Here is a 16,956-nt window from a genome sequence, read left to right on the forward strand (position 1 = left end):
CCCTGTTAATAAACGCTAACACACTATAAGCCTTCTTCACGGCTCTATCCTCTTGAGTGGCAGCCTTCAGAGATCTGTGGATATAAACCCCAAGATCTCTCTGTCCCTCCACATTCTTCAGAACCCTGCCGTTGACCCTGTAATCTGCATTCAAGTTTGTCCTACCAAAATGAATCACCTCTCACTTATCAGGGTTAAACTCCATCTGCCACTTTTCGGCCCAGCTCTGCATCCTATCAATGTCTCTTTGCAGCCTGCAAGAGCCCTCAACCTCATCCACTACTCCACCAATCTTGGTGCCATCAGCAAATTTACTAACCCACCCTTCAGCCCCCTCTTCCAAGTCATTGATAAAGAATCCAATTCGATGGTATCTAAGTTCCCTTACAGAAATTACCAATGATTTTGGGCGAGAATCTTTAGCCTCCTCTCGGTGATGAGAAACAGCTTCACTGGCACTGAGATCTCCTGGATCCAGCTCGCCAAGAGGAATTCCCATTGGAACCACCCCCACACCCTTTGGAAACCCACAGCAGGGATTATGAAGCCAGTGAGACCAGAGAATCCCACCACCGTGAGTGGCCAAAGAATTCCTGCCTTTGTTCTTACTACATATCAAAATATATCAGCGGAACTCTTCCATTTGAACAGGTGCAGAAAAAATAAGATTGTTGTAGTGGGAGAGTTTAATTTCCCTGGTATAGACTGGAAAGTGCTTAGGGCTGGGGGTCTGGATGGGGAGGAATTTGTAAAATGCGTACAAGAAGGTTCTTTGGAACAGTATGTAGATAGCCCAACTAGAGAGGGGGCTATACTGGACCTAGTACTGGGGAAAGAGCCCAGTCAGGACATCAAAGTTTCAGTAGGGGAACGTGTGGCAAATAGTGACCACAATTCTGTAAACTTTAGGATAGTGATGGACAAGGATGAGTGTTGTCCTACGGGTAGGGTGCTAAATTGGGGGAAGGCTAACTATAGCCAGATTAGTCAGAAATTGATTGGGAGAGGCTGTTCAAGGGTAAATCCATGTCTGACATGTGGGAGTCTTTTAAGGAACAGTTGATAAGGCTGCAGGACAGGCAGCTACATTTGGAATACTGCGTCCAGTTCTGGTCGCTGCGCTATCAGAAGATTGTGGAGGCTTCAGAGAGAGTGTAGAGGAGGTTTACCAGGATGTTCCCTGGTATGGAGGGTCTTAGCAATGAGGAGAGATTGGGTAAACTGGGGTTGTTCTCCCTGGAAAGACGGAGACTGAGGGGAGACCTAATAGAGGTGTATAAAATTATGAAGGGTACAGATAGGGTGAACAGTGGGAAGCTTTTTCCCAAGTCGGAGGTGACAATCACGAGGGGTCACGGGCTCAAGGTGAGAGGGGTGAGGTATAACTCAGGTGTCAGAGGGATGTTTTTTACACAGAGGGTGTTGGGGGCCTGGAATGCGCTGCCAAGTAGAGTGGTGGAGGCGGACACGCTGGGATCGTTTAAGACTTACCTGGATAGTCACATGAGCAGACTGGGAATGGAGGGATACAAACAAATGGTCTAGTTGGACCAATGAGCGGTGCAGCCTTGGAGGGCCAAAGGGCCTGTTTCCTGTGCTGTATTGTTCTTTGTTCTTCATTTGTACTCCATTGGAATTTTAGTGGGCAGTTTGTGGACAATGTGAAATCCCACTGACAGTCAGGTGGGAATTTCCAGCTTTTAGACCAGTGCAGCTGGAGAATTCTGCCCATTGGGTGGGATTTTCCAGCTGCACTCTCCCCAAAATCCTACCCGGGATCAACGGACCTTTGCATGGTCTGCCCTCCTCGCCCCCCACCCTCTGTCCACTACCGCGCCCCCCCCACCCCCACTCCTCGTCTGCTATGGCTCCAGTGATGGGCGAGATGGGAAATCTCCTCCCATTACATCATTAGACAAATTGAAGAACCATCACTGTCCAACTTCAGCAGTACATTTTCCAGTAAAAAGCTTCAATAAATTTGAATGATTAATGATCGCATTCTCCAGAGAGTAGTCTGTAAAGAGCGGAAACACGAGTGGACTAATCAATAAATGTGAAATGAGTATGTTCCAGTCATCAATGATGCAGCGAAACAGAATATCTCTGATGTATTGCTGTCTGATGTACTTTATGGATAAAGTCCTTTTTGCAATATACATGTGCTGAAAATTACTATAATTCACCGTATAAAAATCCCAATTTTCCTTATATTTTGCAGTACAATATTTAATGTAATTAGAATAGGGCTTTGTGATGGAATTCTATTACAACATTCTTTGATGAGATAATTGCTCATTGCTTTATATTAAAAATCTGTAAGTTTTGCCCTCAGAATTATAATCAAACACTGCTATTAACATTTTCAGTAAAATGACCATCCAAACTATACGTGTTTAAGTTGTCTTTTTTGCATAAAACATGTTTATTCCAAATCTGAAGGAATGATTTCCTGAATTTCTTTATCTTAAAAGCATATATCACTGGATTCACTGCTGAATTTGCGTGGGACATAAATATTCCAATGCACAAAGCAAGTTTTGGGACACCATACTGGGGGTGAAAATACCAAATGACATTTAGAATGTGCAAAGGGATCCAGCAGGCAACAAACAGGAATAAAACTAAAGCCAGGGATTTTGCAAGTTTGAGCTCTTTCCCGAAATACTTTTTTGAGTCCGTAGCATTGGTAGTCTTCTTCAGTTGCTTCCTAATTATACAAAATATTTCAACATACAAGCCAAGCATGATGACCAAAGGCAAGAGCACCCACCCAAAGAAATTGAAGTACACCATGTAATCCATTCTGACCACCTTTGTAAACGTGCATCTGATGTACTTGTAGCTGGAATTCATTTCCTCCTTCTGCACCACGCCATTGCTTCTGTTGTGCCAACCAAACATTGGAGTTAACCCAATCAATATTGATGCAAACCAGCAGATTCCAACAGCAATCCAAGCTCTCTTCTGTGTAACAATAATCCTATACCTGTTGAAGAACATGAACAATATTTTTCAATGTAGAAACAAGGCTGAGACTGTGACTAATAGGAATTTTCATTGAGTTATAAACAATGTCAGTTATTTAGCACTTGTAATATACAAAATATCCCAAAGGGCTTCATTAGCACCATGCACCTGGGCATTGAACAAAAGCATGAGGACGGGTGACCAAGTGGTTTATAAAAGGGCTGGATTCTCAGGAAGATTTAAAGGAGTAGACAGAGAGTGTGAGAGAATTTTAGGATGTGGGACCAGGCAGGTGAAGGCAGTGATTCAGGTAGGGGGACGAATACACAATAGATCAAAGAGGAATGGATTTTTGGTGTGTGGGAGGGGAAAATAGTGTGGTATAAAGGGCTAATTTTAAATAATTTTCAATACAAAATAAATATAAGTTTATTTCTTAGTGTCACAATTGGCTGACATGAAGTTACTGTAAAAATCCCCTAGTCGCCACACTCCGGTGTCAGTATACGTACATTGTGGGGGAATTTAGCAAGGCCAATACACCTGACCAGAACATCTTTTGGACTGTGGGAGAAAGCCAGAGCACCCGGAGGAAACCCATTTAGACATGGGGAGAATGTGCAAACTCTGCACAATAATCCAAGCTGGGAATTGAACTGGGTCCCTGGCACTGTGAGGCAGTAGTATTAACCTCTGAGCCACCATGCCACCCTTGGTCTATATCATCAGTGATGTAAGATGCCATGGCCACAGAGCATGGAGAGATGGAGTTCTACGTAGAGCCTTAATGTCTGTATTGTACTGACTATAATGTTTAATAAATGGTAGAATTTATCAACATTGCCTTGCCTTCAGCAGTGTCCATAAGGCAAGACCATGACTAAGTCATAAGAACATAAGAACATAAGAAATAGGAACAGGAGTAGGCCAACTAGCCCTTCGAGCCTGCCCCGCCATTCAATAAGATCATGGCTGATCTGTCGTGGCTCAGTTCCACATTCCCGCCCTCTCCCCATAACCCTTAATCTCCTCTCTTATCAAAAACCCATCAACCCGCGTCTTAAAAATATTTAGCGAGGTAGCCTCCACCACTTCAACGGGCAGAGAATTCCAGAGATTCACCACCCTTTGAGTGAAGAAGTTCCTCCTCAACTCCGTTCTAAACCGCCCCCCCTTTATCTTGAGGCTGTGTCCCCTAGTCCTACTATCCTTTCTGAGTGGGAAGAGTCTCTCCACCTCTATCCTATCCATCCCATTCATCATCTTATATGTCTCAATGAGATCTCCCCTCATTCTTCTAAACTCTAACGAAAGTCGATCTAAGAGCCACAATGATGATAACACAGATTTGCGGGAATGGGTCAGCAATAAAGTGGGGTAAGGGAGAAGGTTCATTTTATCTTATTTCTACACTGCAATCTGAACTGATTGCTGTTTCAGTCAAACAGCTTCTCAGCAAACCAACAAGCATCTTGCTGATTATTCTGCAGCCGCTTAATGTAGTTCAGTGAATTTTCTGAACAAGAGAAGTTAGCTCGGTTTTGTAGTGTAGCTCTGTTTGCCAGCTCTGTGAGTTAACAATATAAGCTACATTATTGCTTGCAAAGCATGATGGCCATATGCTGTCCTTCAGTGCTGTAAATCTTCCTGTCATCCGATGGGCAGAAGTTTCTCACCCCACCCGTCATGGGAATCACAGTGGGCAGGACACAAACCATGCAAAGGTGGGGTTTTCTGACCTTGGGGTGAGCACAGCTGGAAAATCCTTCCCAATGTTTCTGCGGTGAGGAATATTGCTTGTCTTGTAAGCCAGAAGTCACAGACGCTTTTATCAGACAAGCAGGAGAGGACTTAGACTTCATTAACCTTATCTTAAAAGCTTCCTTGTGTGGTTTACATTTTGACAGCTAGGCCATGTACTTTAATTAATGGCCTCTCTTTTCTGCTTCAGTTGTGACTTCTACACAGCAATGAGAACAGACATCTGGAATTACGTTTGACAAATTTATTGGATTTCTATGAGGATGTGACTAGTGCGGTAGACAGAGGGGAACCAGTGGATGTGGTGTTTTTAGATTTCCAAAAGGCGTTTGATAAGGTGCCTCATAAAAGGTTGCTGCAAAAGGTTAGGGTGCACAGAGTTGGGGGTAAGGTGTTAGCGTGGGTAGAGGATTGGCTGTCTAACAGGAAGCAGAGTTGGTATCAATGGGTGCTATTCTGGTTGGCAGTAGGTGACTAGTGGAGTGCCCCAGGGATCGGTGCTGGGGCCTCAACTATTTACCATTTATATAGATGATCTGGAGGAGGGGGCTGAGTGTAGGGTGATGATATTTGCTGATGACACGAAGATGAGTGGAAAAGCAAATTGTGCGGAGGGTGTGGAAAGTCTGCAGAGAGATCTGGATAGGCTGAGCGAGTGGGCGAGGACCTGGCAGATGTAGTATAATGTTAGCAAGTGTGAGGTTATCCACTTTGGCAGAAATAATAGTAGGAGGGATTATTATTTAAAGGGTGAAAAGCTGCAGCATGCTACGGTGCAGAGGGACCTGGGGGTCCTTGTGCACGAGTCGCAAAAACCCAGTCTGCAGGTGCAGCAGGTGATCAAGAAGGCGAATGGGATGCTGGCCTTTATAGCGAGGGGGATTGAATATAAAAGCAGGGAGGTCTTGCTGCAACTGTACAGGGTACTGGTGAGGCCGCAGCTGGAGTAGTGTGTGCAGTTTTGGTCGCCGCACTTGCGCAAGGATATTTTGGCCTTGGAGGGAGTGCAGAGGAGGTTAACGAGGCTGATACCAGAGATGAGGGGGTTGGACTATGAAGAGAGACTAAATAGACTGGGTCTGTACTCGTTGGAGTTTAGAAGGATGAGGGGGGATCTTATAGAGACATATAACATAATGAAGGGGATGGATAGGGTAGAGGTAGAGAGATTCTTCCTGCTTAGAAAGCATAGCAGGACTAGAGGGCACAGCCTCAAGATAAGCGGGGTGGGGGGCAGGGGGGGTCAGTTTCGATCAGAGTTGAGGAGGAACTTCTTCACTCAAAGGGTGGTGAATCTCTGGAATTCTCTGCCTGTTGAAGTGGTGGAGGCTGCCTCGCTAAAGAAATTTAAGTCACGGGTAGATAGGTTTTTGGTAGGCAAGGGAATTAAGGGTTATGGGGAGAAAGTGGGAAAGTGGAACTGATCCACTTCAGATCAGCCATGATCTTATTGAATGGCGGGGCAGGCTTGAAGGGCTAGATGGCCTACTCCTGCTCCTATTTCTTATGTTCTTATCTTCTTATTATTCCACCTGTTGTCCTCTTTATCAGTCAGCTTTATAAAAAATCATTTATAGAATGTGGCCATCGCTGGCTGGGCCAGAATTTATTACCCATCCCAAACTGCCTTTGAACTGAGCTGCTCAGTAGGCAATTTCAGACTACTTGTGGGCCTGGAGTCACATGTAGGCCGTATAGGTAAGAACGCCCTTCCGTAAAGGTCATCAGTGAACAAGATGGGTTCTTAAGACAATGGTTTCATGGTCATCTTTAAGCATCTAATTCCAGTATTTTTATTGGATTCAAATGTCATCACATTCTCTTGTGGGATTTGAACCCAGATTTCCAGAACATTACTCTGAGTCTCTGGATTAATACTCCAATGACAATATCATTGTGCCACCACCTCTCTTGCCTGCTGAGATGTGACCAGTTGCCTTTATATGACAAACACATTTTCCTTTTCGTTTTCAATCGCTTGCTAAACTTTGTGTTCCTTGTACAAGTGTACACAAAACACTGAACATCAACAGTTAAAAGTTTCCGAGAAATGATTTTGTTTTTCCATTCTAATTGCCAAGATGAATATTCTCACACTTAACCACATTCTACTCCATGGGGAGAATTCTCCAAGCTCGGCTGTACCCACCCCACTGCCAGCAAGAATGAAGAATTCGGCACTCTGGCAAAACTCCATTCACTGCAGTGGCAGCAGAGAATCCCAGCGAGAGGTCAGAGATTTTCAGCATTTATCTGCCATCTTGTTGCCAACTCACTTCCAGTGCGCCTAAAGGATACTCCAGCCTTTAGGTGGCACGGTAGCACAGTGGTTAGCACTGCTGCTTCACTGCTCCAGGGACCTGGGTTTGATTCCCGGCTCGGGTCACTGTCTGTGTGGAGTTTGCACATTCTCCTCGTGTCTGTGTGGGTTTCCTTCGGGTATGCCGGTTTCCTCCCACAGTCCAAAGATGTGCGGGTTAGGTTGATTGGCCATGCTAAAATTGCCCCTTAGTGTCCTGAGATGCTTAGGTTAGAGGGATTAATGGGTAAAACATGTAGGGATATGGGGGTAGGGCCTGGGTGGGATTGTGGTCGGTGCAGACTCGATGGGCTGAAGGACCTCTTTCTGCACTGTAGGGTTCTATGATTTCTTTATTCACAACAGTGAATTTCTAATTGCTTCACAAAGCTCAATTAACTCTTGCTTAAGTAATTTATCTCCATTAATGGTCCAGTGACTAAGTATATAACACAGTACTGAACCATATCGATGAGGAAATGTAACAGGGGAATTCCTTACTCATGTAGAGTTAATGGATCTCAGTTAAGGGACACTGCAATTGGCCTCAGGGGTCCAGGCTTGTTGGAGGCAAAATTCAACCAAAGTCCCCATTCTAATCTAATTAGTACCACCGTGAACTGGAAACTATGCATTTAGGGTTTAGGTGAAGACATTATTAGATTTGACTGTGGATTCAGAACTCTGTTGATACTAATGCAGCTCACAACAGAAGATTTGCTGTGCTCAGTTCTGGTCGCCTCATTACAGGAAGGATGTGGAAGCCATTGAAAAGGTGCAGAGGAGATTTACAAGCATGTTGCCTGGATTGGGTGACATGCCTTATGAGGATAGGTTGAGAGAGTTCGGTCTTTTCTCCTTACAGAGACGAAGGATGAGAGATGACCTGGTAGAGGTGTATAAGATGTTGAGAGGTATTGATCAGGTGGATTCTCAGAGGCTTTTTCCCAGGGCTGAAATTGTTGCTATGAGAGGATACAGGTTTAAGGTGCTGGGGAGCAGGTACAGAGGAGATGTCAGGGGTAAGTTTTTCACTCAGAGGGTGGTGGGTGAGTGGAATCGGCTGCCGTCAGTGGTGGTAGAGGCAAATTCGATAGGGTCTTTTAAGAGACTTCTGGATGAGTACATGGGACTTAATAGGTTATAGGTAAGCCTAGTAGGTAGGGATATCATCGGTGCAGCTTGTGGGCTGAAGGGCCTGCTTGTGCTGTAGTTTTTTCTATGTTCTATGTTCTAATTACTACTAGAGAGGCGATGGTGACAATGGAATAATGCTCCAGCTTATACCAGGACTTTTACAAGAGGAAGAGGAGGCTATTGGATTGAGTCAATGGCTGTTAACATACTCATGATTGATTATATTCAAGCAATTTTTAACACTTTCTGAAATACCTACTTATTTATTGTCAGTTTAATGTTTTTATATTATTTTGCTCAAACTGGATATTGTGCCAAATTGAATCCAACCAGATAAAAATAATGCATTTTGATAACAGCACAAAAATACAAATGAGTTTGCATGTCACTAAACTTCATTTCACGTTGCAATATTTATCCATTTCTTTCCTTTTGTTTATTTGTAACTATCCATCTTCACATTATCCTCCAACAAGGAAAACACATGACCAGTCTAATAATACTTCTACATAGTGCAGACAAGAGACACAGGAAAGGTTTTGCTCAGGTTCAGTGTGTTGAGATATATATACATGTGTGTTTATGTAAACATATTGGTCCAGATTTTGTGGGTGAAATAAAAGTGAGGGCGTGAAGACTGAAATATAAATTGGGGAGCAACTGTGTGTGAAATGTGAAAATCAGAAGGTTGTTACCCTGGTTACCTTGCTCTTCTAGAGATTTTACTATAAAAAGATTCTTGTCCTGATAATTAATATTGAAATGCACAAAGTTGAGGTACTTTTGTAATAGATATCTGCTAAACTCACCGGAAAAGATCCAATCCAGTGTTGGGAAATTTTGAACAGCTGATAAGTCATAGTCTTTGACAGAAAAGTTCTATCAGACACTAAAACTTTTACAAGCCTCATGTCGTAATTCAGACAAACGTCAGTTTCCTGTCATCAGCACCCATTATTGTGCACCAGAGGAAGGAGCCGCAACCTACAGCTTAGAGTCAGCTCGCCTTCACCTCGGGACCTACAGCTTAGAGTCAGCTCGCCTTCACCTCGGGACCTATAACTATAATAGGTTCAAAAACTCCACTGACCACCAGCTGAGTCTCTTCTCTTACTCCATGAAATTCACTGGGAGATGTACTGATGATTCCTCCTGACCTTTATGGCTGTCATAACATCTCCAGTCGCATTTCTTCAGATTTTAATTATTGTTGGAAAATCTAAAAGTTGAAAATGTAACTTTGGCTCTTTTATCAATCTATCTGAATCCCAGTTTCCTTTCCTTTGTTTTATTTCACTTTCTGCTGATGGTTTGTTATTGCATTTGTTATTGAATTAATTATTCTAACTTACATTCTCGGCACAATCTTATCTGCCATTCATGCCACTTGAACCCATCCTCACCAACTTACCTGCCGTCACTGTGATGGTGGCATGGTGATAGTGTCACTGGAACTAACCTGGGGACCTGTGTTTGAAACCATAGTAGCTGGTGGAAGTGAATTCAATTAATTAATGTATAAAAATCTGTTATCCGGTATACTCCAGGAATGCAAATTAATCATTTATGATGGTTAATTAAGATGTAGGATAGGTCCTGTATTTTTATCCAATCAGAAAGCTCCAAGGTGATCACACGTGTGTTGATATTTCACAAGAGGTGCAGGAATGTATACATGTAATGATACATGTTGAGGGTACATGAGGGCCAATAGTGGGAGGCTGAGACTGATAAGTTGCAGGCGACATTTGTGTCATATAAATGCCAGGCAATGACTATCTCCAACAAGAGCGAATCTAACTATCTCTCCTTAACATTCAATAGTATTACCACCCTGAATTCCCCACTATCAGAAACTGACTCTAAATCTAAATATACGCGGTAATATCAACAGTGTAATGGAATCCTCACTGGGAGTAAGCAGTTCCAACAAAATTAATAAATTCAGCAGAAGAATACAGATACATGGGAACACCACCATCAGCAAGTCCCTTTCCAATTCGTACGCCATCCTAACCTAGGGCTTATTCCTGGGTTAAATTCCTGGAACTCCCTCCCTAACAGCACTATGGATGTTCCTATACTACATGGACTGCAGTGATTCACAAAGGTAGTTATTATCTATATAAGAAGTCCAAGAAGGAGGGAGCAAGGCCAAAACGTGGGGAGAAGGCTCCAACTACATCAAAAATCAGGAAAAAAGTTAAAAGGAAGGAGAACTCAAGAGATGTTATTAATGAAAGTGTTAGAATTCAAAAAGAAGATACAAAAACTAGCATAAGGGCACTTTATCTGAATGCTCATAACATTCGAAACAAGGTAAATGAGTTGACGGCACAAATCATTGCGAACAAGTATGACCTGGTGGTCATTACAGAGACATGGTTACAGGATGGTCACTACTGGGAGTTAAATATCCAGGGGTATCAGACTGCTCGGAGGGATCGACGGGAAGATAAGGGAGGTGATGTAACTCTGGTATTTAAGAATAGCATCAGAAAGGTGGTGAGAGATTATATATGTTCTATGAAAAAAAAGGTTGAATCTATTTTGTGTGGAAATTAGAAATAGTAAGGAGAATAAGTCACTGATAGGCGTAGTCTATAGGCTACCGAACAATGACATCATGGTGGGGTGAGAAATAAACAAAGGAGTAACTGATGTCTGTAAAACTGGTGCAGCAATTATCACAGGGAATTTTAATCTACATATCAGTTGGTCAAACCAGGTCGGTCAAGGCAGCCTTGAGGAAGAGTTCATAGAATGTATCTGCGACAGCTTCCTTGAACAGTATGTAATGGAACCTACAAAGGAGCAAGCTATCCTAGATCTGGTCCTGTGGAATGAGACGGAATAATGAATGATCTTACAGTTAGGGATCTTCTCAGAAGCGGTCATAGTATGGTTGAATTTAAAATACAGATGGAGTGTGAGAAGATAAAATCTGATTTCAGTGCCTTGTGCTTCAACAAAGGAGACTAAAGGGATGAGGGAGGAGTTGGTTAAGGTAGACTGAGAGCAAAAACTTTATGGTGGGACAATTGCGGACAGTAAGAAGTCTCACAACACCAGGTTATAGTCTAACCAGAACACACCTGATGAAGGAACACAGTTTCCAAAAGTTTGTGGGATTACTATCAAATAAACTGGTTGGACTTTAACCTGGTGTTGTGAGACTTTTTACTGTGTTTACCCCAGTCCAATACGGCATCTCCACATCAGGACAATTGAGGAACAGTGGAGGACTTTCAAAGTGATCTTTCACAGTGCTCAGCAATCTTTAAGGGTAACTGAAAGTCATGAAAAAAGCTATAAAGAAAAGATGAACTATGAGAGTAAATTAGCTCAGAATATAACGACAGCAAAAGTTTCTACAAATATATAAAACCAAAAAAGAGTGGCTGAAGTAAACATTGATCCTTTAGAAGATGAGAAGGGGGATGTAATAACTGGAAATGAGAAAATGGCTGAGGCATTGAACAGGTATTTTGTGTCGGTCTTCACTGTGGAAGACACAAATAACATGCCCAAAATTGATGACAAGCAGGCTATGGCAGGTGAGAGCCTAGAATCTATCATTATCACGAAAGAGGTAGTGTTGGGCAAGTTAATGGGGCTAAAGGTAGACAAGTCTCCTGGTCCTGATGGAATGAATCCCAGGATTCTAAAAGAGATGGCGGGAGAAATAGCAAATGCACGAGTGGTAATTTACCAAAATTCGCTGGATTCTGGTTCCCACAGATTGGAAAACAGCAAATGTGACACTACTGTTTTAAAAAAGGAGGTAGACAAAAGGCTGGTAACTATTGGTTGGTTAGCTTAAGTTCTGTAGTAGCAAACATGCTTGAATCTATCATCAAAGAAGAAATAGCGAGACACCTGGACATAAATTATCCCATTAGTAAGACGCAGCATGCATTCATGAAGGTAAGGTCATGTTTGACTAATTTGGTGGAATTCTTTGAGAACATTAAATGTGCAGTGGACAATGGGGAACCTGTGGATGTGGTGTATCTAGATTTCCAAAAGGCATTTGACAAGGTGCCGCACCAAAGACTGCTGCAAAAGATAAAGGTGCATAGTGTTACGGGTAATGTATTAGCATGGATAGAGGATTGGTTAACTAACAGAAAGCAAAGAGTAGAGATAAATGGATGTTTTTCTAGTTGGCGATCAGTGACTAGTGGTGTGTCTCAGGGATTAGTGTTGGGACCACAATTCTTTACAATTTATGTAGATGATTTGGAGTTGGGGACCAAGTGTAGTGTGTCAAAATTCGCAGATGACATTAAGATGAGTCAGGGGAAAGTGTACAAGGACACTGATAGTCTGCAAAAGGATCTAGATAATCTGAGTGAGTGGGCGAGGGTCTGGCAGATGGAGTACAATGTTGGTTAAAGTGAGGTCATCCATTTTGGTAGGAATAACAGCAAAATGGACTATTATTTAAATGGTAAAAGATTGCAGCATACTGCTGTGCAGAGGGACCTGGGTGTCCTTGTGCAGGAATCTCAAGGAGTTGGTTTGCAAGTGCAGCAGGTAATTAAGAAGATAAGTGGAATTTTGTCCTTCATTGCTAAATGAATGGAGTTTAAAAACAGGGAGATTATGTTGCAGCTGTATAAGGTGCTGGTGAGGCCACACCTGGAGTTACTGTGTACAGTTTTGGTCTCCTTACTTGAGAAAGGATATACTGGCACTGGAGGGGGTGCAGAGGAGATTCACTAGGTTGATTCCAGAGTTGAGGGGGTTGGCTTATGAGGAGAGACTGAGTAGACTGGGGCTATACTCATTGGAATTCAGAAGAATGAGGGGAGATCTTATAGAAACATGTAAGATTAAGAAGGGAATCGATAAGATAGTAGCAGGGAAGTTGTTTCCACTGGCGGGTGAAACTAGAACTAGGGGGCATGGTCTCAAAATAATGGGAAGCAGATTTAGGACTGAGTTGAGGAGGAACTTCTTCACACAAAGGGTTGTGAATCTGTGGAATTCCCTGCCCAGTTGAGGCTCCCTCATTGAATGTTTTTAAGGCAAGGATAGATAGATTTTTGAACAGTAAAGGAATTAAGGGTTATGGTGAGCGGGTGGTAAGTGGAGCTGAGTTCATGAAAAGATCAGCCATGATCTTATTGAATGATGGAGCAGGCTCGAGGGGCCAGATGGGCTACTCCTGCTCCTAGTTCTTATGTTCTTTTGACTCACACGGAGAGAAAGAATAAATACAGTATGTGTTCCAGTTAGAACCCGGTGGGATGACTTGATATATCAACATGTTCTATTTTCAGAAAGACAGGGTGATTGACAGAGGAGGTGGAGGGATGAAGTCTTTACCTGGTGGGGATCCTGGCTCGCAGGTAACGATCCACAGCAATAGCCAAGAGGGAGAGGATGGAGCTTTGCGTCAATGTTATCAGGATGCAGGTTATAAAGAGACAGCCGTAGAAATGTGTCCTTAAGCCCAGGCTGATGGTGATAGCCAGGGGGATGGCCAAAGCCCCCACGCCGATGTCAGCCAGGGCCAGTGATACGATGAAGCAGAAGGTGGTGTCTCTGAGAGCTCGGTTTATTCTGACTGCCCAGCACACCAGCACATTGCCCAGCACCGAGGCCACTGCGATCAGCACCTCCACAACAACGTAAATCACATCCAGCACATCCCAGGAGGTAGCCGAGTCTGACATACTGCCAGAAACTTTACCCCTCCCAGGTCTCAGCACTCCACCTCAAACACAAGCACCGCTGTCTCCTCTGGGGAAAAGTAAACTTGGTTATTAACTCTTGTAGCGTGATATTTTAGTATTTATTTCCCGGTTGGTCAGAACGCTGTGTTCATTGCGACCTCCTCAACTCGCACTTTCTCAGTTTCCACCCCATCATCTTAATTTGTGGCATTTCCGAATCCTACCCCATTCACCTCGTCTCTGTGAGTAGCTTCCCACTCCTCGCTGTGAAGATTTCTGTGTCACCAACAGCCAAGTTGTCCCCGTTCGAGTCTGGAAGCAAAATTCTAAATCTTCCTTGAAATGTTCTCTGCGTTTCTCTCTCTCAAGCGGCAGGTTTATTGTAGAGTCTTACATCTCAGTGCAAACATCAGCAAATCAATATCACCATCAGGAGATACCTCCTTCCCAGCCGCTGGATTGTTTGGAGCTCTTTTCTCTGTGTGTCTGTCTGTGTGTGTGTGTGTGTGTCTGTCTGTCTGTGTGTGTCTGTGTGTGTGTGCCTCTCACACTTTGGCAGAGTGTAATGTTCATCTGTTTCCACTTCTCTTGTGAGGTTTGTAGACTGTGGGTTGCCAGTGCGGTGGGAGGGACTTGTGCTGTGCCTGAGTTGAGTGCATTCAGTCAGTGTTTTAAAATTGTACAATCACCTCAAAAAAGTTCCGCAGATTTCATCCCTTCAGCTATGAAAAGGGCGTCATTAAACGAATCTAACTCAGCTCTACTGTGTGCAGAATTACACAGAAATAAATGGTGTTCTTAAGGGAGGTTGGTGGGGGTAAAGGGAGGGGTAATTGTAGGGAACACCGGAGCATTCCAAATCTACCAATTCTCCAAAAAACTAAAATTAAAACCAAGCTGTCACAGAATCCCTACACTGCTGAAGGAGGCCATTCAGCCCATCCAGCCTGCACACCACAATACCACTCAGACCCTATCTCCATAAGGCCACGCGTTTACCCCAGCTAATCCCCCTAAGGGACAATTTGTCATGGCCAATCCATGCAACCTGCACATCTTGAACTGTGGGAGGAAACCCACAAAGACATGGGGAGAATGTGCAGACTCTGCACAGACAGTGACCCAAGCTGGGAATCGAACCCGGGTCCCTGGTGCTGCGAGGCAGCTGTGCTAACCCACTGTGCCACCCAGTTCTAAATTTTTAACAATATGTTTTCAAATTAATTTGGTTTCTGGTCATTGTCACACATTGTGATTCGCAGTTTTTATTATTGTTCAGTACCATGCATGATAAAAAGGTTCATTTGATCTTTTTAAAAAGAAGCTGTTTAATTTGCATGGGTAAATGACATCAATGTGAGCTGTGTCCAAATGGCAGAGTTCCCAAAGCAGAGTTCTCAGTAAAGTGCTGAGTAATTTTCCAATAATGAAACGGAGTAGATCTTTTTTGTGGGGTTAGGAATGAACACATGTTTGCTGTTTTTGAAGCTCTCAAGGCAAGAGTCTTCAAAGTTCTGGAACTTGCCTTATCCCTCTTTTTCAGAACCCTATTCAATGATAATCTTTCAGTCTTCCTTAGACAAAGGAGTGGTGCCAGAGGACTGGAGAATTACAGATGTTATGCCAGGGACCAGTGTTAGGACCCTTATTCTTCCTGACATACATTCTGGTGTTCCTTCACCTGGGTGGAGCTGTTTTGAATCCTGATGCCACATTTGTTAGAAGGGGTGATACACTGGCACAGTGGTTAGCACTGCTGCCTCACAGCGTCAGGGACTTGGATTCACTTCCCAGCTTGGGTCACTGTCTGTGCAGAGTCTGCATGTTCTCCCTGTTTATGCATGGACTTCCTTTGGGTGTTTCGGCTTCCGTCCACAGTCTGAAAGACGTGCTGGCTAGGTGGATTGGCCATGCTAAATTCTCCCTCAGTGTACCCGAATAGTGGAGTGTGGCAATTAAGGGCTCTTCACAGTAACTTCATTACAGTGTTAATATAAATGGACTTGTGACACTAGTAAATAAACATAAAATAAACAGTGCTACCTGGATAGTTGTTGGAAAAAGCAGCACACGCAATTGGCCGAATGGCCACATGTTCTATGATTCTATGGAAGACAATGATTGAAGGAAAATGTTGAACCCTGTAGTTTAATGCATATATTTTCTGCTAAGATCTTGAACTCAAAAAGTAATATTTTCTGAAAGAACACATTGAAATACAAATGTGTAGATGTGGAATGGGGACAAACTTTGCAGCTAGAGGAGATGGTGGCACAGTGGTAATGCCATGTGATTCATACTCCTGAGGCCCAGGCTAATGGTCTGGTGATATGGGTTCAAATCCCACCAGGGCAGCTGGTGGAATTTAAATTCAATTAACAAAGTCTGGAATTGAAAATTAGTCTCAGTTATGGTGACCATGGATCTCTCATCAATTGCTATGAAAACATGTCAGGTTCACTCATGCCTCTTAGGGGGGAAAATCTATCACCTATACCTAGTCTGACTGACCTGGGACTGTATACCCGTGACAATATGGTTAACTCTCAAATGGCCTAGCAAGACACTCAGTCTAAGGACGGGCAACAATGCTGACTCTTACAACCCATGAAAGGGTAAAGAAAAAAAGCAACCTGAATCATTTCAATTTTGAAGGGAGGAAATTGGGAATAACATGCTGTGTTTTATCACCACCCTTCGGGGAGGTAGTGGCCTAGTGGTATTGTAACTGGATTCATAATTGGGGAACCTGGCATAATGCTCTGGGGACCTGCATTCAAATCCTACCAAGGCAGATGGTGAAATTTGAATTTAATTTAAAAAATCTGAAATTAAAAGTCTAACGATAACCTTGAAACCATTGCCAATTTTTATAGAAACCCATCTGGTTTATTAATGCCCTTTAGAGAAGGAAATCTGCCGTCCTTACCCAGTCTGGCTTACATGTGACTCCAGATTCACAAGCGAAGTGGATGACCCTGAAATGCCCTCTCAAAGGGAGGTCAGTTCAGGATGGGCCCACACAGGGACATCCACATCGTACGAACAATTTGCAAAAAAAGTAAGGTACTGGTGAGTGGGGTTTAAAGGCAGTTCTTTCAGAGA

The 16,956-nt window shown here is 43.2% G+C and overlaps 1 protein-coding gene across 1 annotated transcript; it reads right to left on the reverse strand.

The window, feature by feature from the left end:
* Positions 1-1,945: 1,945 nt before the first annotated feature.
* On the reverse strand, positions 1,946-14,327 carry LOC145356943 (adenosine receptor A1-like). Its single transcript, XM_080209955.1, has 2 exons — positions 13,502-14,327; positions 1,946-2,989 (listed from the first exon to the last, which is right to left on the reverse strand). The coding sequence occupies exons 1-2, from the start codon at positions 13,849-13,851 to the stop codon at positions 2,344-2,346; spliced, it is 996 nt and encodes a 331-aa protein (XP_080066081.1). The 5' UTR covers positions 13,852-14,327; the 3' UTR covers positions 1,946-2,343.
* Positions 14,328-16,956: the final 2,629 nt, after the last annotated feature.

Source organism: Carcharhinus amblyrhynchos, chromosome 22, assembly GCF_965287045.1.
Source record: "Carcharhinus amblyrhynchos chromosome 22, sCarAmb.v2.hapA, whole genome shotgun sequence".
NCBI classification, from domain to species: domain Eukaryota; kingdom Metazoa; phylum Chordata; class Chondrichthyes; order Carcharhiniformes; family Carcharhinidae; genus Carcharhinus; species Carcharhinus amblyrhynchos.